This window comes from Podarcis melisellensis (assembly GCF_964234715.1).
Source record: "Podarcis melisellensis genome assembly, chromosome: 10".
NCBI lineage: Eukaryota > Metazoa > Chordata > Lepidosauria > Squamata > Lacertidae > Podarcis > Podarcis melisellensis.
Window position 1 is genome coordinate 48,207,351 of NC_138542.1, and position 26,118 is coordinate 48,233,468.

The window sequence follows — 26,118 nt, forward strand, 5'->3', positions numbered from 1 at the left end:
ATATACAAGATTATGTTACAAGGGCTCCCTTCGCCAAAGCTTATCGACATAGCAAGCGATGCTAATCCAGCACATACGCCCCCCCTTTCTTCCATCCTCATTGCTCTGCGCTCGGCTTCTCCCCATCCCTGTGAAACTAACAAACCTAGCTGTCTTTTTTCATATTTCAAAGCCCCCCTAATTGATGCCTCTTCTTGTCTCTGGTGTGTTTCCTTTCCAGATTTCAGCGACAGATGGATCCCTCTCTCCCTCCCTCCCTTTTTGCCTCCATCTCCTTCTTCCCCCTCCCTACGTTCTCCTCCTCTCCCTACATTTTTTGTTTGTTTGTTTTCAACACGTTTGATCTGAAGTTCTGAAGCATCTCGGAGGGGACCCGCGAGAGGCGGAGGAGGCGGAAGCTGCACCCAAGGAGTGTCAGCGACACCAAGGCGGCGCTGCCTTGTTCTCCCACCAATTGCATCATGGTGTTGTTCAAGGGAGGCTGTGGAGGAGTCACACAAAGAAGATTTGTTGCTGAACATTTCATTTTTGTTTGGCTTTGAGAAGAAGCACAAATAGAGAGAGAGAGAGAGAGAGAGAGATATCTTTCCCCTCCAAGTACAACTTTCACTCTGATTGATGACCACAGCTAGTCAGTGTTGTCACTGTGTGTGAAACTGGGCACATATGACAATGGTGGCGTCCAACAGAACTGGGGTGCTCATGCCCTTCGATTGCTAAGCTCCGAGGGCGTCAAGTCGCCCTCTTGAAGTCTCCTTCTCAATTCTGTTGTTGTTGTTGTTCTTGTTGTTGCTGGGTTTGCCTCTTTTAGCCTAAAGGGGGCACTGTAGCCCAACATGCTCCGTCTGGGATTCTGGGTGGCTACCCTGCTCTGCATTTTTGCCCCCAGCAGTGTCTGGAGCGACTGCTGGCTGATCGAAGGAGACAAAGGTTACGTCTGGCTGGCTATCTGCAGCCAGAACCAGCCTCCGTACGAGACCATCCCCCAGCACATCAACAGCACTGTGCACGACCTGCGGCTGAATGAGAACAAGCTCAAAGTGGTGCTCTACTCCTCCCTCAACCGCTTTGGTAACTTGACGGACCTCAACCTGACGAAGAACGAGATCTCCTACATCGAGGATGGAGCCTTCATGGGGCAGTCCAACCTGCAGGTGCTACAGCTGGGCTACAACAAGCTCACCAACCTGACGGAGAGCATGCTGCGCGGCATGGGCCGTCTCCAGTTCCTCTTTGTGCAGCACAACCTGATTGAGGTGGTCACCCCCACTGCCTTCAACGAATGCCCCAGCCTCATCAGCATCGACCTGTCCTCCAATCGCCTCAGCCGCCTGGAGGGAAGCACCTTCACCAGCCTCAGCAACTTGATGGTGTGTGAACTGGCTGGGAACCCCTTCAACTGCGACTGCAACCTCTACGGTTTCCTCATGTGGCTGGTGGCCTTCAACAATGTTACCAAAAACTACGACCGCCTGCAGTGTGAGACTCCCCGGGAGTTTGCCGGCTACCCACTTCTCATGCCTCGGCCACACCACAGCCGCAATGCCATCACCATCTTCAAGTCAATGTGTGGGGATGGCAATTACCCCTTGATCTCCAGGATCAACCCCACACCATACATCCCAGATTCTCAGAGGGAGGAGGACAATGCTGAGAACTCAGGCATCAGCCCAGACTTCCTCTCAGTAGAGCCTCCAGCGTCTTCCACCACGGATTCCTCCTACATCCCCAGCATCAAGCTGCAGCAGGTGACTATCACCTCAGCTGCCTTGGTGGTGACCATCCCATTCCCCTTCAGCAAGATGTACGTGCTGGTCCAGTACAATAACAGCTACATCTCTGATGTAATGACCCTGAAGAAGAAGAAGGAAGTTGTCACTCTCACCCACCTGAAGGCTCACACAGACTATACCTTTTGTGTGGCTTCCATACGCAACTCCAAGCGCTATAACCACACCTGCCTCTCCTTTGCCACCAGGAGCAAAGGGAGAGAGGAACCCATGGCCAACACATCCACCACTACCCATTACATCATGACTATCTTAGGTTGTCTTTTTGGAATGGTTATTATCCTTGGCATCGTTTATTATTGCCTGAGGAAGCGTAGGATGCAAGAGGAGAAGCAAAAGTCCCTCAATGTCAAGAAAACGATTTTGGAGATGCGTTATGGCTCAGATATTGATACCAGCTCAATCGTACATCCGTCACAGAAGTTGGGGGAGCCGCCTGTCATCCCTGTCTCACGGATGTCCTCTCTTCCATCAATGATTGGGGAGAAGATGCCCTCATCCAAATCCATGGAGGCTGGCATGGATACTCCCAAGGTCACCACCAAGGGCAATTACATTGAGGTTCGGACAGGTGGCGGGGATGGGCTGGACAGGTCACAGCGGGATGATGACCTGCATGAACTGGACAATGGCCAAGGTTCAGCCGCCGAAATCTCAACAATTGCCAAGGAAGTGGACAAGGTGAACCAGATAATCAACAATTGCATTGATGCCCTCAAGCTGGACACAGCCTCTTTCTTGGGGGGAGGGGGTGGTGTTGACTCTGACATGGCTTTTGAATGCCAGTCCATACCAGCCGGTTCCTCTGTTGGGCTGGAGAGGCCAAGCTTCCTCTCGCCACCCTACAAGGAGAGCTCCCACCATCCTCTGCAGCGTCAGCTCAGTGCAGATGCTGCGGTGACCAGGAAAACCTGCAGCGTCTCCTCCAGCGGCTCCATCAAGAGTGCCAAGGTCTTCAGCCTTGACGTACCTGACCACCCACCTTTGAGTAAGGCAGACTCCAAGTACATTGAGAAAGGAAGCCCGCTCAACAGCCCCCTGGATCGTCTTCCCCTCGTGTCCCCAGGTGCCATCCACCACCTGGAAGTGAAACCATCCTACCACTGCAGTGAACACCGGCATTCCTTCCCAGCTCTCTACTATGAGGAGAGCGGCGATACCTTAAGTCAGAGGGTGTCCTTCCTTAAGCCGCTCTCCCGGTCCAAGCGGGACTCCACATATTCTCAGCTCTCGCCTAGACATTACTTCTCGGGCTATTCCTCCAGCCCAGAGTACTCCTCAGAGAGCACCCATAAGATCTGGGAGCGTTTCCGGCCTTACAAGAAGCACCACCGGGAGGAGGTTTACATGGCGGCCGGCCACGCCCTGCGGAAGAAGGTCCAGTTTGCCAAGGACGAAGACCTGCACGATATCTTGGATTACTGGAAAGGTGTCTCTGCTCAGCAGAAGTTGTGACTCTCTCATTAAAAGAAAGAAAATCAACACACACACACACACAAATTAACCCACCTGACTGTGAAAAACAAAAACAAAACAAAACCCCGATAAAAGAAACTGAAACCTATTTCTTAAAAGTTTACAAAAATGAACAGGAAAAAAGGCCCGTGTAAAATGAATTGTCTCTACTGTGTTATGGGGACCACTGTTAACTCCTTCGGATTGGTGGGGAGGAGACACTTGCTTTTGTACTGAGGTAAAGAGAAGGGGGTGACTGTTAAGGGAGATACTGGGCTGGTAGGTAGCAAAGGAAGGATGCTAATCAGGCATAGGCTAAGACAGCCCACATGATTTTTCTGTTCCGGTTTGCTATTTTGTTCCAGAAAGAGAGGATTTTGCTCATTCCCCAGCCAAAAGAGAGGCAGGGGGAGGGGTGATGCCTCTTCATCCCTCTCTTCCCTATACTTAAAGGGGCTCTTCAAAGGTTGCATTGTGCAGCCTCCCCAACCTGGTGCCCCTCATAGGCTTTGCACTACGTCTCTTACCAGACCCAGCCAGCATGGCTGTGGTGCCCAAGGCTGATGGGAATTGTAGCCCAAAACATCTGGAGAGCACCAGCTTGGCAAAGGCTGCCCTAGTGCATGGGAGGCACTTTCCTGTGAGTGGATCTCCCATAGCTGGGGAAGCATTTCAACAACCCAGCCATGTGGATGAGGGCCAGTTGTGTGAGTGCCGGATGTGGGATTAGCAGCCTGCAGAGACTACGAGTGCCAGTCTCATGGGAAAGACCCAGGTGGGCAACCTCTGCTGATGTGCTTGGGTCATTTAACGTTAACCTCAGCTGTGTTGGCACAGCTTGTTGAAAAGTGATCCCCATTGTTTCAAGGGCCTCAGAATCCAGATGAAGGCATGGTGTAATACGAATGTCCTCTCTGTGCTCAGAGAGGTTTTCTAGGCCTGCTGCCCTGCTCCCACCTCCTCCATATATCCTTATCTGCACAAGGACAGGAGCAAAGAGCAAAAAGGGAGGCTTTCTTGACATGTCCTCACCTGCCTATGAACCTTGTGTGGTGTAGGCTGCCACAAGATGGCTTGGCTTCCTCCACTCTGGAAGGGGCTGGGAGATGGAGCATCAGTAGTAGGGTCTCCTCCATACCCTTCCTCATTTGTTAGGAAGAAAGAGCATTAGCTCACAAGATGCCTCCCTGCACCTCAGTAGGCTGTTCAGTTGTCTTCCAAGAGGAGAGGGTGATTGTGCTGCCTGACACATGGAAAGAGGAATTGCCAAGGTGAGGGAAAGGGAAGGAGGGCAGCATCTGCAACCCCTCTATGATCTCAAGGAACCCTGTCCCCAGATACGCTTGGCTTAGGGAACAGCACACAACTCCATCCCAGAATATGTTGGGCGTCCTGCAGAGCAGAGTCTCATGATAGACAGACAAATGGGCTCTCATCCACTGAAAGAATGCCTGTGATCAGCTATGAGGTCCTTGGTGGGTGAGGCGAATCTCAAATAGGCTTCCGTTACACCTCACTGCCAGAACTTGACCTAAGAGAAATAGAGGAAGGGAATCAATCTAACATTCTGATGGCTGGATAAATACACTACACTGCAGCGGTAGCTAGCATAGTGCCCTCCAGATGTTGGGACTGCAGCTCCCATCATGCCTGGACATTGTCCATCCTGACTGGGGCAGATGGGAGTTGCAGTTCAACTGCAGTTCTGGAGGCCACCACCAGTCTTTGCAGTGCAGGAAGCTGTTATGACGGAACACTGGATGGGAGTAGAGAAGGTTAAAGAAGGCCTAAAGGCAAGGTGCTTATTCAAGGCAGTGTATAAAGGGTCGGATCAGAATGGGAAAGCATAGGCATCCATCAGTTAAACTGGTTGACAGGCCAGTCTCAACCACTGACCTGCCACCATGCTGCCATCACCTGTTCTTCATGCCCATTAAATAGAACAGAATTTATTTTATTGAATTAGTATTTAGGCTATAGCAGCACTAAGTAAGATGATAAAAATTTAAGCCCGGTAACAAAATTTTCATAAACTTACAGAAAGTGGTGGGGGCAGGGTGGGGAGCCACTCTTGAAGGAATTATACCCTTGAATGAAGATAATACGCTGATATCAGAAATTGCTACTTAAATCCCATTGCTTCCTTGCAGATGCAGCTGTCCTACTCCTGACCACCATACTTCCTTTTGCCCCTGGGAATGAGTGCCAGTGGCCAATGGGAACAGCAGAGAAGGCAATGGTCAATGGACGCAAAGAGGCACAGGCTGAGTGCACTTTTTGGAGTTATTCAGCAGCTCCGATGTGGCCTCAAGCTGCCATGGAGACAAGGGATTGTTGAATCAAGGAGAGCTGGTATAGAATAGGAAGCAAGCATGAGATACCTAGGTAGCACCCCTGCAGAGTGTGACGTTATAGGTAATTTGCTAAATCTAAATAGCAGAGCCACTCTATGAAGGCTCTGTTCTATAGAGGTGGTAATAGGGAATGTTTTATCAGTTCTAGTGCCAAGCATAAAGCGTCTCTGCCTTCCAGAAAGTTTCCACTCCCTCTTGCCCTCCTTGCCTTGCTATGTCTTATTATACCACTTGATAAGGCGTACCTTCTCTCTGCTCACCACCATGAAGTTTCCGCACATCTCTACCTTACAGCAAAGCTCCATAGCTTATAGCCCCCCACTACCTGCCTGCATCAGAACACACCAACAAAGCACAAGTTACTTCAGCCAGGAAATCTCCCAGCAATTCCTTTTCAGTGATGGAGCCCCCCAAGCAAGGAGTTGTTTCAGGAGCCATCACTGGGGCAAATGCCTCTTCCCAAGATCTTCTCTTGGGAGTGTTGTTCCATTAGTAGAGCTGGCCCAAAGGAGTCCTGTATTCTAGTTCCCGAGCACCAAACTAGAGTCCTTTTTCCAATGAAGGAAAAGAAGTATCACTTCTCCCAACAGGGACCCCAGATGTAGACACTCAAGGTAAGCATGGCCTTGCACAGCCAGGGCTAATCTCTGTGCATCTTGCAGTATTTCTTCTTCCCGATTTTCTGCTTGCAGCCAACAGCAGCAGGAATAACAATGTAAAGCTGAATTTAAAAAAAAATGTCTGATCTAGCAAACTAAGAGGCAAGCAGCCAAGTGTATTTTGAAGTGGCTGGGTAAGTGGGCTCTGTGGTTAGGGTTCTTGTGAAAAGGCAGTTGTAGCTGAATGGTCAGTGCTTACTGGGTTGCTGTGGGGAGAACTCTTACCTCACCTCCACCTCTGATACATGCTGTGCTTCACACGGCAATCATAGGAGGACCCTTCTCTTACCTGAGCAATAGTGTGGATAGGAAAAACAGTCTGGGCTGGTAGTGCCATCCAGTGATTGGCGTCTTAAATCTCAGGGATTTGTTTACCATGGAAACAAGTGAAGGGGGCTGAGATCCTGGAGATACATTCTTGGTAGGAACTGAATAGAGATGAGATCCTTGCTGATTGATCCAACGGAGCTTCTCCTCCATCACCCTAAGAGATGTATGCTTTTGGGTGATGACAGGGAGGAATTCCAAGACAAATCCCTGGAGTAAACACTTGTTTGGGATTTGTCTCACTCCCAGAAAGGATATGGAGGTTGATCCCTATCCGAGGAGCAGATCCTTCTTAAAATTCCAGGGGACATGTCTGAAATATTTCCTTTACAAGATCTGGCCAGGAGCCCTAAGGAAAAATATTGGGAGCAATCTCACTGTGAGTATCTTCCCCAGTGAGAGAATCCTGAAGAAAGCCTAAGGAAAAGAATGAAAATTGTTTGAAGATTACTGAGGGAGATGGGCATAACATCTGGTGGGAGGGGGGCAAAGTGCATTCCTGCTGAGTCCCAGTGGATTCATGAATGAAACCCCCGACTTCTTGCAGAATCCCTTTTGCATGCCGGCATGTTTCCTGTGTTGTGGGAAGTTTTGCAGTGCAGTGATTCTAGGCAGATATTAACAGCAGGACCAAATACAGTTTATGACTTCCCCAAGTAAAGGGTGTAGGGGGCATCCTGGATAGCACACCCTTATGGTGCTTGAAACAACGAGGGAGGTGTGAGTTTGTTGGCAGGAGAGGAGATGTTTCAGCATGACTCAAAAGTGGTGATGGTTGTGTGCGCTGGACTTGTTGAGGAACTGGAACATTCGGCCAGGTAGAGCCATCAACCATCATATATGGGGAAGTGTTGCTGGATCATTCTGGTGTCATAGGATCACCCACAACCATCTAGGACAGGATACCTGTGCCATTTAATATGTGCGGAGATGGGAGAAATTTGGCAGCTTCTCCCACACTCATGCTGCAGTGGTGGCAGAAGCTGCACCAGCCAAAATTCTCCCATATTATGTCGCTATTAAAAGGTACACCAAAGCCACCCCAGATAGATTTTCACAACCCTAGGGAAATGAGATAACTTGCCTTCTGACTCGGAATCAGGGTAAAAGGCAGTGAGGGTGGAAGGAAGGTGCAAACAAACCCTGTTTCTCACTTCCACTGCTTCACCCCAGCCTCCCCATCCCATAATCTCTTATTGTGGAGCAGGTTGCAATGAAATCATACGTAAGAGGCTGTGTGCTGTGTGTTGCCATTGATCTCAATTTCCTCCATCTCTCTGAAAAGGGAAAAGGGAAAAAAAGGATTCAGATTAGATCATAGGTGGTGGTGGGTATATAGCAAGCCCAGGATCTTCCAGAGCTGATGGAGGACAGAACTGTTCCAACAGGCTAGGAGTGGAGAGGGGTGGCAAAGGGAGAGGAAGGCTTGCTCTAACTCTCTGACCAACCCTTTCCCTGCTGCTAGATGAGACTCTGAACAACCACAGAGTACATGCACACAGTCCGAAAAGAGGAGATTTAAGCGTTATATTTGCATGATGATTTTAACTGTATTTTTCTGAGCAAAAACATCTTTTGTGTATGTGCTGGTTTGTCGAGACTAAACCTAACCATGCTCCTTTGCTCCTTCTTCCAACTTTGCCTCCAAATTCCCCATATGCCCTTGACCGCCATTGTGATTTGACAACTTTGGGAGGGAGTGGATTCCAAAGATGACCCAAACCAGGTGCCACCAGCAAAATAGCAACCCCAACTTCCAATGCAGTCCACCCCTACAGGCAGACTGCCCCTTTGCAAGCATCTGGCTTTGGCCTCGATGACTTTCTGAGGCCAAAATGATGGCACCAAATCTTCAACATGGGCTCATCCTGTGGTAGTCATTTACCCACATGAGTCTTGATTTCATAGAAACGCTTGTGAAGCGAGGGCTGCCAGGTCAAGGGAAATCCCAATCCTTGGCCAAACATCTGTTGCTAGGGTCATCCCAGCACAGAACCAGAACCTTTAGCTTTAAGGGCACCTTAATTGGGAATTTGCAGGCCTTGTCCAAAGCAGGGAGGGGGGGCGTCTCCCTTGACTCCAGTAGGTTCTGGTGATGAAGCTTCCTCATCTGTTTGCGGTGACTGAGTAACGAAGCCACTGTGTAGCTCACATAATGATCTTGATCTCCACCTCTTTGTGGTGGAGAAATGCACTAAAGGAGCCTCCCCAGAGTGAGCTGATCATTCTTGCCTTGGAGTCCTGAAATACCTGGGGCACGTTCAAGAAGAAACCGGACACTTTTATCCTAGAAAATTCTTGCTTTGTTTTCTTTGCTGGGCTTGGACAGCCACCAAGTGATGGAGACCTTGCTTAGACTGCTGGGAGGAAGAGAAGGCCAGAGTTGGATTCGTACTCCCCTCTGAAAGGGACTCTGGTTGCTTCAGTGGTAGAGAAGAACCTAAAACTGACAGTGGACCAGATTCTTCCCAAAGTGGCACTTCGGAAGGAAGGACACCTGTTCCGCATGGGAGGGGTGGTGTGTACAGCCCACCCTCCTGTGACTGAGTTGGAAGGAAAAGATAAGAATCTGGAGTGTATCGCACATCCTCTAGAAATGACTCAGGAGAAATCTCCTAGGAGGATCAGGAGTACAAGGGCAAAGTGGGCTTTTGTACAGCACCTACAACCTGTGAAAAAGACACTGTGCTGTGATTTTGATCTCATTGGAAGATGCCACAGGCACCGCCTCTGCAAATACTGCAGTGCCACCCCGACTTCATTCTTTGCTATCTTGCCTCCTGTGCCAGATAATTTCTCCTGAGGTGGGCTTGAAATATTCATGAACGACAAATGGAAATTTATGTCAAGGAATCTTGGCTGAGGTGGTGTCGATGTGTTTGCAATGCTAATCAGCCCCAATACTTAACTAGAGGCTCTCAGAGGCCGGATGAGGGTGGGGAGAGGTAATAGGAAAAGGGACCCCCAAATTAAGGTGATGATATGTGGTGAGGGAGAGCGAGAGGGGTGGTGACAGAAGATCATGACAATAGAACTGGAAGAGAGGCATAAGAAAGCCAAGATTGTGGGACAGGAATCAAGAGGCAGAGACTTGGACTAACAAGAGGAGGAAATATCTGCTTGGGAGTAGTACTGCTGCTCCACAAAACCAGCATAAGGTGCCTTTTTTCTGTCTATCAGCACTCTGAGCTGCCCAGTACAGTGATCGGAAAAAGCTTGTTGAGGATACTCAAGACAGGTGGATGGGGTCACTTGGAAAAGTTGCAAAAAAGAAAAGTCAAAAGCACAGCTTTCTATAAATGTAATGGTTACCATCCAGTATACCAGCCTGTTAGGAGACTGGAGACCTTGTATCATGAAGGTGCCTGTTTAAGAATCTGCTGTAGACAAGTGACCCTGGGCTAGCTTGAAGCTTTGATTTTCATCCTAAGCTTCCCTGAGGATCGCACAGAAGTTCTTTGTCTCTTCATCAAACTACTTTGTTCCAGCTCCTCTCCTGCCAGGCCAAATACAAACACACGATGAAACTTGAGATAGTTTTGCCCTACCTTATGCATGAAAAGTTGTCACACAAGTTTTGGGGAAGGTCAGATATGAAGAAATATCAGTTTCACTCAGCCTCTGGGAAGCCAACACTATAGAAAGATTTGGGGCTCACAGGGACACACAGAAGTTTGGGGGACAGTGAGGGACACCTTAGGAATGGAGGGTAAATAAATTAGAAATCAGTGATAATTAGAACTTGTAAGGCCACAATGGATCACTGTGGTCATTTGGGCTATTTTACTAGATCAGGGCAGAGACATGTGGATGAGCTCCCTTAAGCTTGTATTGGATTAACTTTGGTTTTTTTGAGACATTCTGTAAAAACATGAAAATCTTAGATCATGTCTCCAAGCCAAGCCAAGAGCTTAGAAAAATCCCAAACCCCACAAATTGTTGCAGTCCTCAAAAGTTTCCCCCAGCAGCAGCAGCCATTGCAGCCAAGAAATGGAGCTTTCCATTTCTGTCACCTTTTTCCCACTGCAATTGCAGCAACTCTTGGGAGAACCACATCTTCCATGGCCTTCCGAGTTTTTGCATCCTGTTACACTGCTAATCACATCAGTGCAACAGAAGGGAGAAATATTCCCTCCAGTCATCTTACTTTCTCCTGTCCCTGGCTCTAGAAAGGTAAATGAAAGGAAGAGTGGAATGGTTTGAGAAAACTGGGACTAGCAGAGAAGGCATTAAGTAACTATAAGAGATAGCATTGATGGGAGCGGGGAGGCTAGGAATTCTTTTCCGGCTCAGGTTTTCATCTGAGCCAGAGAAGATGTAATTCAGGGGCCATAAAACTCACCTCTCCTTTGAGATGGATTTCGATGAGCCTTCCGAAATCTGATTGTGATCCTATGTTTGGAGACTTTCACTGGCATCCCTACTACCAATTCTCCATAGAAATTACTATATCTGTTCCAGAAAAAAAGTGATAAGAAAATATAGGAGAGGAGGTTGTAGGATATAAAAGGAGGAGATCGTAGTGGTGAAAATGAAGAGGAAAAACGTGTATTTTAGAATATATAAAATGACTAGAAAGAAGGGCTGATTGTCCAGACAGTGGGGCATAGAGGTTCTGGTTCAGAGCATTGGATCTCTGTAAGTGCTGATCTGTGTACTGAACCCTGCATGATACATTGGCAAATCAATGTATGTTCCAAGAATCTTTGTAGGACAGCAATGGGGAACCTTTTGCTCAGAGGTGGAGCAGTGAATGCAGTCCTCCAGGCCCCCCTCTCTCTGACCCACAGAACTATTCCATGGGCCACACATACACTTGCTTATTTTTAATATAGTTGCTTACATTTATATCCCACCAATGTGCATGTGGTCCCCTGGAAATCAGACCCAGACCTCCTTAGCTTCAGGAAGGTGGGGGCCTCATGTGCCTTCAGACCATGGCTTCGACCCAGCACATACCCTTCCCCCAACACCAACCCTGCTCCATGCCCTCCCCAAGTGCTTTTCCCTGCCTGGACTGTGTCTTTGAAGTGTGGCCAGCACATTTTGCTTGCCTGAATGTAGAGGTTTGGATATTTGTTGAAACCACTGGTTTTTGCAGAGCTGGAATGAGCCAACTCTACAAAGGTAAGAGTCTGTTGCTTCACCAACTTTTGCATTCGGTCCTGTCCTCGCTGACATATGGTCCCACCCCTGAAGGTTTCCCATGCGGGAATAAGTCCCTCACCCAATAAAGCCGCCTAGCCCTGGTTATAGTAGAACATTGTAAAGCAGGGCAGTCTTCTTGCCCATCTCTGCTGCTGAAGTGTCCAGTGGGAAGTCCTCATTTGATAAGACCTCCATTGGAAAACTGGGCAAGGACACAGTGTATTGTTGGGGGAAAAATGAGGTGATGGAGGAGGAGACCAGGAACGAAAGCAGACAGGATTAGGAAATTTAATGAGGTGGAGATGGAGAGAAGAATGGAACAAGTTGGAGGATAAGTGATTTGTGGAATCCAGTTACCAGTTCTTGGAATCCAGAGCCTAATTCTATATACTCTCATTAAGCATAATCTCATCAGTTGACATACTAGCTGAAATAGACATTGCAAGATGCAACCAAGTGCATAGTATGCCAAGACAAGACAATATGCCAAGGCGAGCATTCCACCAGAAAGCCCAACTCAGCCAAATCTCATGGAGAAGAATGCAGCCACGGAAGGACACCAAGAGCTGCTTAATGAGCTCCATCTTCCTTGCCCTGAGCATATGAAAGGACCAGCAAAGATAGCATGTGGAAAGCCCATTTATCAGATGGGGGGGGGGATCCCCTTTTAAGTGGCGGCCATCACCCACTGCTCAACAGCCATGACACTGCGCACAGACGAAAGTGCAACCCTTCCAGGATCAGGGACAACAGCCTCCCTAGAGTCACGGTGTATAAACTACAACACTGGGAAGTTGTTCTTTAATGAATCTCACTGTGAAATGTTTTGTACTGAGCTATTGTTTTATTTGGGGTTTTTTTGTGGGCTTTGAGGAAACTTTCATCCCCCACCATGTTCTTTTAACATTCCTGCTTTTTTGGTTCTTTGTGGAGATCAACTCCGCGAAGCAGATCTTAAACCACCTTGGGGATCTCTTCATCGATGTTCCTTTCTTCTGTGAACTGGAATAAAACATCTACCCCTTCCTGTCTACTGTATCTTGTTCAGGAAGATTTAACTCCATATACTTCAGGGCAGGAAAACCACAGTGGAAGACGACTGCAAATGGAAGGTCCTTCCTCCCAGATACACACATCTCCTTTCCATCCTCTGGAGGGATGAATTTCCTTAGATCCTTGCCTGCCCCCCACCTCCATTCTTGGCCTTTGATTCCAATATGAGGCCTTGCTTTCAGGTGACTCCTACACTCCCAATCCATACTACGGCATGAGGAGAGGGAGCCAGTTGTAAGAGGGGTGGAATCCCTGCATAGCCCTGCCACCCACAAGCACAGAATTGGGGTACAAGAGCAGGGGGGTAGTACCCCCTCTCCTCCCAGTCTCCCCCTGAAGTCCCACTTCTGCTCCCCTGCCCCTTGAATGTAATACACAATTGGAGGCATCTGCTGGTTTGGGTCCTCACCAGCCATTCGGGTTCCCTCCTCCTCCTGTAATGATCCTGTGAATCTTGGTTGTGTATGGAGATTTATTTTTCGAAGTTTGATTTAATTTTAGGTTTGAGTTTTCTTTGATATTTCTTCCTCCCTCTCCCCCATCCTACACACGTTTTAAACTGAATGGCACGAAATTGTTTTCCTTGAATCGGAGATTCCTGTATGGAGAAAATCAATTTCTATATTTGCAATAAATTTCTTATTAAAAAAAAGAAAGAAAAGAAAAATGAGTTAAGAGTCTGACTGGGACTGCTCACCTATAGTTTTTCTCCTTCCATTTGCTTGCTGAAAAAAACCAAAACATTTTACAGGCGATGAAGATTCTTGTGAATGACTTCTGTGGGAAAATGCTCCTTGGTTGAAACCGTCCTGGCAGAGACAAGATAGTTATAATGGGAAGATGAATGCAAGATAAAAGCTGCACTGGGGTGGTGGGGCATGTGCTCAGCATCCTGGAGATATATCATAACAAGACGACACATGCACACACCACACAAATAAACACTTTGTTTCACTACACTGTGCTATGTGAAAAAGAAAAGAAAAGGCATTTGGGCCATAGCCAGAAACAGAGTTAGGCACCCTTAAGCCCACTGACACCAATAGAGTTAAGCTTACCTAACTCTGATGAATTGTGACTTTTGTATTTTAGGTGAGAGCTGGAGAGGAGCATCTAGTGAAGGCTGGCCTTATGATGCCTAAAGCAGAAACAACAGAATGAACCTGCACACCCAGAGACACAATTCTTTGCAAAATGGAGGGCTCCAGTCACATAAACAGTTGAAGAATCCGAGTCAAATGGGCAACTCTTCAAATACACAAAAGGGTTGTCACACAGAAGACAGCAAGGGCCCATTCTTTGCTGCCCCAAAGGGGCTTAAGTTATGATCTAATGGGCTTAAGTTTCAGGAGAATATGTTTTGGTTGGGAGAAATGTCTTGATGGTAAGAGCACATCAACAATGGTAGCAATTGTTTAGTAAGGTGGTGGGCTCTCTCTCTTCAAGCAGACTTCCTGATGGCAGCCATCTCTTGGGGGTGCCCTAATTCTGGATTCCTTGCATCAAGCAGCAGGTTAGAATAAATGTTCTGCAAGGTCCCCTCCAACTCTTAGTATTCCAATCTCAGAGGTAGTGATGGGATATTATTATTATTATTATTATTATTATTATTATTATTATTATTATTATTCCCATTCCCCACCCATCTGGCTGGGTTGCCCCAGCCGCTCTGGGGCAAAGCTTCCAACACATATAAAAACACATATAATGAAATCAAAGTACAAAGTCTTTACAGGTATTGCTTATTACAAAAAAGTAGAACACAGTTAACATTTGCTTTTCAATTTAATTTGTGATGTAGCTCACCCGGATGTCAGCCTTCTATTTTCAGGACACTACTAATGCTCGCTCACTCTTTCTCACACACCCCCAAGGCCCATGTGAAGTAGCATTGGAGGTCTGTATGACAATTTGGGAAGCTACGACAGAAGAATTTATATGTGTGCTGGATGGGTTGCCAGCTTTGCATGATATAGGAAATGCCAAAAAAGCAGGATGCTCAATGACTTATGCATCATTTCAAACTTGTCTATTATAACGCCTGATGACTGTGCATCCTGCAGCACACAGGAAAGCAAACCAACGCTTCCTGCAACAGCCAAAAGTTATCTCAGTGTGTGAAAGACTGTTCTTCCCACCCTTTCGTTTCTATCCTGCCTCCTCAGAGAAACAAGCAAGCATCCTCAACTCCATCCCTGCCCTTCCTAAGGCTTTCTTGACCTTTCAGGCATTGACTTCAATACTGGAGACATGAATTGCTTGAGAGAAAAGGTGGCCAGGCATCCTGCTTTATAGAAGGTGGCCCTCTATTTCAGGGGTAGCCAACATGGTGAGCTTCAGATGTGGCTGGACTCCAGATCTCTTCATCCCACTGGCCATGTTGGCTGAGGCTTGTAGGAGTTGGAGTCAAACAACTCCTGTTTTAAAGAGTCCTCTATTTGAAGGGTTATCTGGTCCAAGTCTGGTTTAAGGGTAAAGGTAAAGTTAAAGGGACCCCTGACTGTCAGGTACAGTCGTGGACAACTCTGGGGTTGCGGCGCTCATCTTGCTTTACCGGCCGAGGGAGCCGGCATACAACTTCTGGGTCATGTGGCCAGCATGACTAAGTCCCTTCTGATGAACCAGAGAAGCACACGAAAATGCTGTCTAACATCCTGCTGGAGCGGTACCTATTTATCTACTTGCAGTTTGATGTGCTTTTGAACTGCTAGGTTGGCAGGACTAGGAACCGAGCAACAGGAGTTCACCGTGTTGCGGGGATTCGAACCGCTGACCTTCTGATCAGCAAGCCCTAGGCTCTGTGGTTTAGACTGGTTTAAGTATAAATAACTATAAAAAGGGAGTGCTGTGGTTGCCCATCAACAGTTGGGACCCAGACAGTGGAATAAGCGGCCACCATTTTCACCCACTATGGTGAAATGTAGGGATGGGGAGAGGGAGTGAATTCCCCTTTAAGAGTGAATTAAATTCATTCTTAAAGGAGAATCCACCTGATTTGCACTTTCTGAAACAATGTGAGGACCAAAGTACAGCTATTCTTTTAAATTCACAATTATCTGAATTTTGCAAAGTCTTCTAGAGTCAGGTAGCATGCATAAAAACACATATACTAGGGCAAAAAGACACAATTTTAGGGGAATTCGCTTTGCTTAACTGTATATTATGGGAAATTACATACAAATGTGTGTATCAGGAGAAATTCAAACTAAAATGATGGATTTTCATGAGGATTTTTTTAAAAAAAATCACAAACTGATGTGGAGGACTCCACATTAAAACTGGAAAAAGGAGAAAACTGAAAATGATAAATTAGCCTATCCCTAGAGAGATGTGTCATATTTTTATTTTGATTATAGAAATTATTTCTAAATCTGCATCTATGGGCGTTAATAAGTCTATCCCTATAAGAAGGGAAAGCTCATCAGCACTTAGCACCTGAACAGCAGACTGAGCAGGCACATAGATGGCCTCCTCATATCATTCCCTGCAATGGTTGCCTGGTAAAGCTCTCTCTTTGCTAACCACAATCTGTAGCCATGGTGAGTTTGGCTTGCTGCCTTGTGTGAACAAGACCAACGTAAGTCACAGAAAACACCCAGACAATTCAGGTAACCAATGTGCCCAAATCAGCCAGCAACCATTTTATTTTGATATCGTCTGATTGCCTTTGAAAACTCTGAAATGAATACAGGATTTTGAGTGGCTTGTTGAGAGGTATTGAGCTCTCTCAGCACCACCACCGCCCGCCCTCAAAAGCAAGTAATTCTGCAATCCTATACACACAGCTGGGAGTGAGTGCAATTAGACACAATGAGACTTGTGTCTGAGCAGAAATGAATAAAATTGCACTCTTCAGTCCCTCCGTTCCCTAGTCTGGGCTGCCATTCAAACCACCTCCGCCATTTTGCTTCAAGATCCACTCAGTGAGGAAGTGTACCAAAGAGGGTGAGCTATACAACCCGTGCAAAACTGTTCCTCTTCAAGGAGGAGAATTCTACTACTTGGGAGGAAGAGGCTCGAGGAAGAGGGGCTACCAATACAAATGCGCCATAAAAAGCCTAATTCATAGCTTGAGAGCTGTGTGCAAATACTGTGGTTTCCCAGCCGAGCTCAGAACCAAGAAGGTAAGTACTTATTTGCCATTAGGTTGCCTTTGCTGGGTCAGTGGATTGACTATCTGAGAGCGCTATTAATTGGCTGTGCTTCAACATCTTCAGTGACGGCTTCTTGGAGAGTTTCTCAAAGGCCTATAGGAAGCAAACTTTTCCCCTGCCAGTTTCTCACTTTTTTCATGAGCTATCCTTCACAGCACAATTAGCGCTATGGGTTCTTCCTGACAGGAGGTCAGAGAGGAGGCAGCCTGGAGAGAGGAAGGCCTTCTGCTTGGGTTTTGATACATCAGCGGAGCAGACAGAACTCCACTCCTGCTGGAGATAAAGGTTGTCAACTCCCAGCCCAAAGAGACCTCCCGCACCTCTGACAAGTGCAAGGTAAGGGCAAGTTTGACAGGTATAGCATTTCTGGCTATGTTAGCAGAAGAAAGGGTCCTGAAAAACATTTCAAGGCCCAACATTAGAAAGGAAGAAAAATACGAGTGGGAACAGACGGATGTGGAAATTCAGTGAGGCAGAAAAAAGGCGCCTTTCTCTGAGGATTAACACTCAGACCTCATTAGTGTATCAGGCCACCTCTGGGTCTGTGGAGTTTCTTGGAATGTCATAGGCATCCAACAAAAACAGGAGAGGATATTGCTGATTTTCACTTATTCGTCCCATGCCCAGAACACAAATCAATCCAGCAAATATAATTGGCATTTGCTGTTGTTACTTTCTGTCAGGACACGATCCATGTTTGATTATGTCCCCCCCAACACATCTGTAATGTGTTTCATTTGTGCTAAGATCAATGGGGAAGAATAATGTAATGACCACATACCTTACATAATTACAGTGGCGTAATTTTTGCCACTGCCAACAGCAAGACAAATAATGCAGTTTTTGGTGGGAGGCGAATTGAGGCGGAATGCAGACAGGGCTGCATATGACAAACACAGGACAAGTTCTTGCATGCTTACCCTTGTGTGTGGCCCCTGTTACAGGGATGGGAAGATGGCAGGCATCTGGGATCCATTTTGCGTTGGTCCCCCACCCCCCACCCCATAACCCATAGTACACCTTTCATAGCATGGTGTAGTAGAATGGCTCAGGATATGCCCAGAGAATTAAGAGACAGAGTGTCCTGCTGAACACATACTGAGCCCACCAATTTGTTTTCAGTACCACCTCAAAATCCTTTCACCTCAACCTCCCAGCCTAATTTAGAAAGTGGGCGGGAAAGGTCTTCTCATGCTGCAATTCTTTGTATGTCTATTCAGAAGGAAGACTCACTCAATTGCATGCAACTTACACCCAGGTTAAGTGGGTGGAGGATTGCAGGCATACTGTTTCTGTTGTCAAACATTTAAGAGCCAAGAAACTGTTGCAATTCACACACAGAGCTACCTCTAGTTCCCATGCCAACCTTCTGCCCACCCTAGCCCTATGTCAATGCTTCAGTCCAACCTGGGACAATATGGGGATGACCTAGATCCAGGCCCAGAAGAAGAAGAAGAAGAAGAAGAAGAAGAAGAAGAAGAAGAAGAAGAAGAAGAAGAATTTGGATTTGATATCCCACTTTATCACTACCCTAAGGAGTCTCAAAGCGGCTCACAATCTCCTTCCCCTTCCTTCCCCACAACAAACACTCTGTGAGGTGAGTGAGGCTGAGAGACTTCAGAGAAGTGTGACTAGCCCAAGGTCACCCAGCAGCTGCATGTGGAGGAGCGGAGACGCGAACCCGGTTCCCCAGATTACAAGTCCACCGCTCTTAACCACTACACCACACTGGCTCTCTGAACTGAATAGGGGGTTTTGAACAGTCTTTACGTCATGTTTAGAACCTTAAATAAACATGAAGTTGGGATGCTGAGGCAGGGAGAGGAGATGCACCCAAACAGCCTGAGGAGAGGGGTTGTGGCTGGGGAAGATATAGCTGGGGTAGTGCTCCAAGCACGAAACAAAGAGATCTGGAGGTTCCTCACCTCTGTCCCAGCATGCTGCAGGCTGGCAGCTGGCTACATTACACACTGCTACCTTGCAAGTTAGGTTTGACTTTTTTCTCTGTCTGGTATTGCCATGCCCACTGATGATGAGAAAGGCCATTGTTTGCTGACCCTTCTTCCCACTCCAGCATGCGTTGACATTATTGGAGATGGTAATGAAGCTTAATTGCCTGACCACTGAGAAAGAATGAATTGCAAATGTACAGCAGTGCAGCGGCACTCATGAGCAAAGGAGAAAAACTTTATCCCGACTTGTTATATCTATCCATATGGCTAAGCTTTATTGCTGGGCAAATAAGGGAAGTGAAGAAAAAAATCCCAAAGCTAAGGGGTTTAAGGGCAAAAGAAGATTGGACAAGTAATTACACCAACAAAGCTTTTTTTAAAAAAAACAAAAACAAAACCCCATAGTACATAAATATATCATCCTCTTTTGAAATGTGTTAACGTTCTTTTTTAAAAAATAAAAATAAATAAATCCCCAAACATGTTAGTGTTTTTCTTTGTTGTTTGCCATTGCTAAACTGCATTTGCAAGAATTGTGAAAATATTTCATTTTGTGGGGAAACTGAAAAAGCAAATGCATTTCCTTTGTGGCCTTGTGAAAACACAGCACTGAATTATTCTAGTTTAGACTTTTAGACTTTAGAAAGGAAGGTGGACAGCAGAAAATTGGGATTAGGTGAGAAGCTGTGAGACAGCAGGGCCTAGCCTTGAGGTCAGAAAACTGGATAATTATCTAGGGCTTGTGCAGAACCAACAATTCTTTGGGCCAGTGGACATATTTGGAATTTTGAGGAAATGCCATGGGCGCCAGTCATAAAATGGCTGCCCTATGTCATGTAAACTAGTCTGCTACTTTCAGGTATGGTGGGAAATGCTTTGCCATCCTCAGCGATGAAGTAAGTTTCAACTGCCAGACTGGATGGCTTTTGTACAAAGAGTGAGGGGCAGTGCCATTTTTGCCTCAGACAGGGAAATCTCTTGCTGTTGCTGAAGGACCTCTTCATTGAGGTCTGTACTGACCTCTAGAGTGATCTTGAGCAAATTACATAATCTCTTTTTGGCTCTGTTCCCACCAACACAATAGCATTGACAACACTACTTTTCCACCTTGTCTATTTAAGACTAAAACCAAAACAACTGATTCAGTATCAAGGGCTACACTATTATGAGATCATCGCTCTGGCCCTGTATCTCAAGTCAAAAATAATATGAATGTGAACTTGTTTAAAATCGTAGACCAGAAAGTCGTGTGATGGGCATACAAATCATAGCCTATCAAACATAGGTGTGATGCCTGCACATTTACAACCATCTGTAAAATATGACTGGGAAAGTCGTAACATCATTCCTTTCCAGAAGGAGACGTTTGTCATGTAAGCTCAGATTTTTGAGCTTATCTTTGTAATTATAGGTCAGTATGTTTGGGAATACGAACAGTAGGATAGCTTCATATACATTGCCAGAAGAGATAAAGTGCATCACCAAAAAACAAAAACAAAATGGGACACGGATCTGCATAAAATCTGCCTAGACTAATTTTCTTGTAAAGATGAGAATTTAAAAATAAATACTATACAATGGTACCTTGGTTCTCAAACTTAATCCGTTCCAGAAGTCCATTCCATAACCAAAGCGTTCCAAAACCAAGGTGCGCTTTCCCATAGAAAGTAAATACAAAAAAATCTGTTCCAGACTTTTAAAAACAACACCCAAAACCTGAATTTAACATGAATTTTACTATCTAACGAGACCATTGATCCATAAAATGAAAGCAATAATCAATGTACTGTACTATAAAATAAATAAGACAGTACTGAAGATGATAAATTTTTTTTAAAAAAAAGTTTAGATGGGGGGCTTTTATCTATTTTCGCAGTCACACAATCAATCAATCAATCAATCAATCAGTAGCTGAACTGGGTTCTACACACACACAAAGGAAATTAAATGGAAAAATCTCAAAAACAAAAACACAAAATAAATGGCAAAAACAAAAGCACCAAACTTAATCCATTCCGGGTGTCCCTTTGACTTCCAAAATGTTTGAAAACCAAGGTGCAGCTTCTGATTGTTGCAGGTGCCCCGGAAACAATAGCCAACAGCCACTTTGGAAGTTTGGCTTCCGAAAAACGTTTGAAAACTGGAACTTACTTCCAGGTTTTCAGTGTTTGAGAACCAAGGCATTTGACTACCAAGGTATCACTGTATTTTAATTGCTAGAGTTACATTATCTCTGAATGAGTGGGTACTTCAGGGTACTTCTTGATCCTTTGCGGTCACTTGAGTCTCAGATCGCCTCAGCAGGGGTGGGCTTGGGTCTTTCAAATTTAAGCGGCACTTGTGCAGGGTCAAAATTTGGCGCCTGCCACCTCTTGCCTTCCGTTCTGCTCAATTCACTACATCATAGTTGTGACACACTGTGGCTCCCCCCAGGCTCGGTGCCCAGTGTAGCAGAACCAGTTACACTGCCCTAAATCTGCCTCTGGCCTCAGTGGCACAGAGTGTCTTTCATCAGCTTTGGCTGGTGGCCCAGCTGTGCCCCTTTCTGGACAGGGGTAGCCTAAGTTCTGTCATCAATGCTTTGATAACCTCTAGGTTAGATTACTGCAATGTGTTATACGTGGGGCTGCCTCGGAAGACAGTTTGGAAACTTCAGCTGGTGCAGAATTCAGCAGTCAAGTTGCTTGCCAGGATAAGATGGTTTGAGCATATTATACTGACACTGGCTGCCAATTAGTTTCTGGGCCCATATGAACAGACCAGGATTCTGCGATCATCTTGTGAGGCCCTTCTTTGTGTGCCTCCTCTGTGTGAGGTATGGAGTGTGGCAACACAAGAATGGGGATTTTCTGCAGTGGTTCCCTATTTGTGGAAGGGAATGCCCTCCCCAGGGAGGCTCGCCTGGCGCCTTCATTATACATACTTAAATGCCAGGCAAAAATGTTCCTCTTCAACCAGGCCTTTGGTTGAATTATATTTCCTGTCCTTTTAAATGGGTTTGTGGGAAGGGATGGTTTTTGTCTTGTTTTTATTATGTATTTTATATTTTTATGCTGCAGACCACTCTGATATATTCAAATGAAGGGTGGTATAGACATTGATAGTAATGGTAATAGTAATAATAAATACTTCTCTCTAGGGATGGGTGAATTTGTCAGTTTTGGTTTTGCCCACTTTTTCAATCTTCACTTGAGTCCTCCACATTACTATATCAGTTTGCAATTAAGAAAAATCTCCTCATGAAAACTCAGCAGCATTTTAATGTGAATTTTTCTGAACACACACATGTTTGCACACAATTTTGCCTAATATGCACAGTTTTGCAAAGCAATCCTTGTTAACATTATACCTTATGTGTATGTAGTTTTCGCTAATATATGCATTTTTTATGGTCACTTTACTCTAGCATATGCATTTTTGTGCACATTACTTGGCAGGAGAATGGCATTGCAAAATTCAGGAAAGTGCAAATTTCAAAGGATGGCCATGTTTTGGTTCACAGGTAGTTTCAGAAAGTGTGAATTATGCAGATTAACCTTTAAATGTGAACTGAATTGAATCCCCCCCCAATCCCTGTGTTTCATGGTGAACAGAAATAGTGGCCTGCTCACTCCGCTGTCTGAGCACACAACACTGATGGGCTCTCCCTTCTTATGGTTATTTATCTTTAAAGCAGACTTGGGCCAGACAACCTTTCAAAGAGAAGACTCCTTTAAATAGGGGACTGCAAACTAGAACACATGGCTACTCTATCCAGCAGCAGCCTGTTGATGGTCTCTTTAGTAACAGCTATGGAATAAGTGAATGAGGTGAAGTTTAATATACATGCAGATATGATTTGGGGAGCTGTGATCATTGTGAGGGATGGGTGTTTAAGAATGTAGAAGAATAATAATTAAAAAAAACCCAGCATCAAAGCCTAGCTAGTTTTTCCATTCATGTCCATATTGGTCTTCTGATATGGCTCAAGTTTTTTTTGAAATTCAAAGAACAAAATTGTTTTCCATTCCCCTCCTTTGAAGTGTGTGAGATACAAAGCCTTCTTTTCATTAAAAACAACAACCCAGCAACTGCCCTATTTGAAAATGACCCAGCAGACACTGTCCTCAATTATCCATTCTCTCTGAGCCCTATTTATATTTGCATAAAGATTTCATCCACCCCCTCCAACTGTTACAAAGGCAGAAAATCAAAAGACTATTCGGATAAGTATTGGACTATCCAAACTAAGCACAGTAATCTGGAGAAAATAACTCAAAAGCTCTCGCTTAGCAAGTCCTGCTTCCAGAAGGGCTATATGACACTAATGTTATTTCCTCCATACACAAACCAATAGTTGTAAACATCAAGGCATCACAGTAAATGAGTTGGCTTTGTTATTTGACCTGTGAGACTATTGTTCATTTCCATGCAAATACACTCTAGGAATCTGAGAGTCATAGGAGGTTTTTAACAGAAGCCTTCAGGCCACTCCTGATTTAGACTGTGCCACAGCCTGATTTTTGCAGGAAAGTACCTCATACTGAGCCCCCGAGCTTAGTTTTGCCAGCTCCAAGAGGCAGTGTCTCTTCTGCAGCCCTGAGAAGATGATCTTTAGCTGAAGATACCAGGGGGAGATCCTTGGACCTTCTGCATGCACTGGACTACAACCCATCACTGTGTCCATTCACATAGGGTCTGGCCATAACGACCATGTGATACTGTTGTTCTCTGTAATAATCACAGACCATTCAGCTGTGAGGACCTTAGTTGCTCTCCTTTTATTCCAGAGGCCCCATTTTGTTTCTAGGTCAGGATCAAGCAGGCTGGCTCAGGCAGCCAAAAAACCCCCCAATATGACTCTGCCAACAGGAAGCAGGCAGGAAGACCACAGGAGCCAGAATCGAGTGGCAAAAGCTTTTCTGAGCTGTACTGCTTTGGGCTATAGGTTGGGAGTCAAGTTGCAGGTGTCCTTTCATGAGAAACCACTCGAGCTTCCTGCAACTAGAGAAAGAAAGAAAAAGACAGGAAGAAGTTCTGCATGGAACCCTGACAAGCTAGTTTACTAGAAGTAGAAGGAATTTTTTTCATGGGGAGCGTTCAGGTGTAACAACCCTAATCTGCAATCCAAACAGGATACAGTTAGGGTGGCCACTTCAGCTGCACCAGAAAAGAGAAAATGCATCACCAAAGGAAAAGGACAAATGGGGATGCAGATTTGAGTAAACAGATAAATGCTAAATATGTGGTGGTGAACTGGAACCAGCTGAACTACATCCTAACCTCCTCTAGTCTCCCATTGGGCCACTTTGCCAGGTAGGCAGAGCTGCCCATCTGTCAGTCACCTGACATCATTATGTGATCAGGTGACAACCTCAAAGGGGTGTGCTGTCAGCAGTGATCAGCTGGCTGGGGCTGAGAGTGAGCCCTGCTCTACCCATTTGCAGGTGAGGTTTGAATCCAAAGCACACCTGCAAATGGACACTTTTCCTTTGTTGATCAGCAAGCTTTGTGCAGAAGTGAAATGTCAATTTACAGGTGACCTTAAGATACTGGTGCCCACTGGGACTGGTAGGGGAGAAGGCAGGGAGGCCCAGCAGTAGGTAGAGCCAGAGCGAATGGCTGATAGAAACACAACCGACTAATTCCAGTTTAGATCCCATCTTCCTCCCTGCTGAGGTCTACAAAGGCAATACTGAGACTAAGGAAGAGGAATCTGACAGCCAATGCCACCCCATATATTGGTTGTAGACTGAGCTTGGTGGAGTGGGATGTGTCCTAGCTCTGAGTGGATGGGGGGTAGATTGGGGGGGGGTGAGTGACTGTAAAACAATTGTTCCATAGCAAGAGGGGCTCCCTGTCAATGCCAGTCTGAATCTAAACCTAGAGGAGGCGGGCAATTGGGTGCCCTGTAAAACTAACCTATTGCACAAAGGTGAAATTTGTATGAGTTGCTCTGTCAACTTTTGCCTCTACCCCACTCACCACTGGCCCTCAGAAAGCTGCTCAGAAGGGAATGCGGCCCTTGATCTGAAATGGCTTTGCTGCCTCCTGATTCACATGCTTTCTTGTTCTTATACGGCACCTTGAGCACTGGAGAGGTGGCAAACAAATGATTTTAATGCAAAATAATAAACTGGCTAGCTCTATTGCCCCAATGCCTTTGGGGGAAAAGACACATTTCTGAGATCTCACGGAGGCAGGGAAAATACTCCTGGCCCCAGAGGACCACCGCTCCTCATTGGGGCTTTAAAGTGCTGTCAGCGCAAAAGCCCAGAGGCTGGGAGTGTGTGACGCAGGTTGGTCAGCGCTGCCTCAGGAAATGAATCAAGAGCCTGAGCAGTCTTTCTTTTTCCCCTTTCATTTTTTAAAAATAAAATAATAATAATAATGAAAATGAAGAAAACCCTACCAAACAACAAAATATGTCTAGCCAGAAAAGATGACATTAAGAATTCATTGCTGCTTCTGTACCCAATTTTCCAGCCCAGTGCTCTGTCCTGCTCGTCTCGCTCTAGCTCAGGCTTCTAGCTGACGAGGCAAGAGAGAAGAGACAAGGAGGCTGCCCAGAACGCTGGGGAGGGTCAGTGTCTGAATAATCTCAGACATACAGATCTGGGTCTAGGAATGCCAAGGGAGGGAGTTTGGTGGCAGGAGGAGGAGGAGGGAGAGGAGCTCTGACTGCTAGATTTCTGCTTGCCACGGGCATTCCTGTCACCATCACTAGCAACTGGCACAGTTTGGAGTCTGCAGCCTCTTTATTTTGGCATATGTAGATCTTGGATGTTCCCAGCCAAGCCCAGAGAAAGAGAGAAGCAGAGAACCAGGTGAGCAGGGAAGAGCTGTCTCCTTTCATTTTTCTACATGGGTGCATTGCCCCAACTTGCATATTATCCATGGTGCCAACTGGCACAGATCACCCCAAGAACGGTTTCGGAGAAATGCTAAGATAAGGAATTATTCCTTCACCGTCTTGAGCCTGCGAGGGTAAAGATATTGTCTACAGCAGCAACCTTGACTGCTCTGTAACAGAACCTTCTGCACATAATAATAAAATAATAAAATGTTATTTATATCCCACCCTCCCCAGCCGAAGCCGGGCTCAGAGCGACTAGCAACAATAAAAGTAATATAGCCCTCGTCCAGAATATGTGTACCGTAAATGCAGAGCAGAAATAACGTAGGCACTATTTTGTCTTCTGCAGACAAAGGTCATTTGAGTATGACAGTAGTCAACCTTTTTATAC

At 45.9% G+C, this 26,118-nt stretch overlaps 1 protein-coding gene across 4 annotated transcripts in view; it reads left to right on the forward strand.

Moving 5' to 3' along the window:
• ELFN2 (extracellular leucine rich repeat and fibronectin type III domain containing 2) overlaps positions 1-11,944 on the forward strand; it is a 141,316-nt gene extending 129,372 nt beyond the window's left edge. For all 4 annotated transcript variants that reach the window (XM_081928226.1, XM_081928225.1, XM_081928227.1 and 1 more), the window contains one exon: positions 221-11,944. In XM_081928226.1, coding sequence (XP_081784352.1) covers positions 837-3,245 — 2,409 coding nt within the window. In that variant the 5' untranslated portion in view covers positions 221-836 and the 3' untranslated portion in view covers positions 3,246-11,944. The remainder of the gene's footprint in view (positions 1-220) is intronic.
• The last annotated feature ends 14,174 nt before the right edge of the window (positions 11,945-26,118 follow it).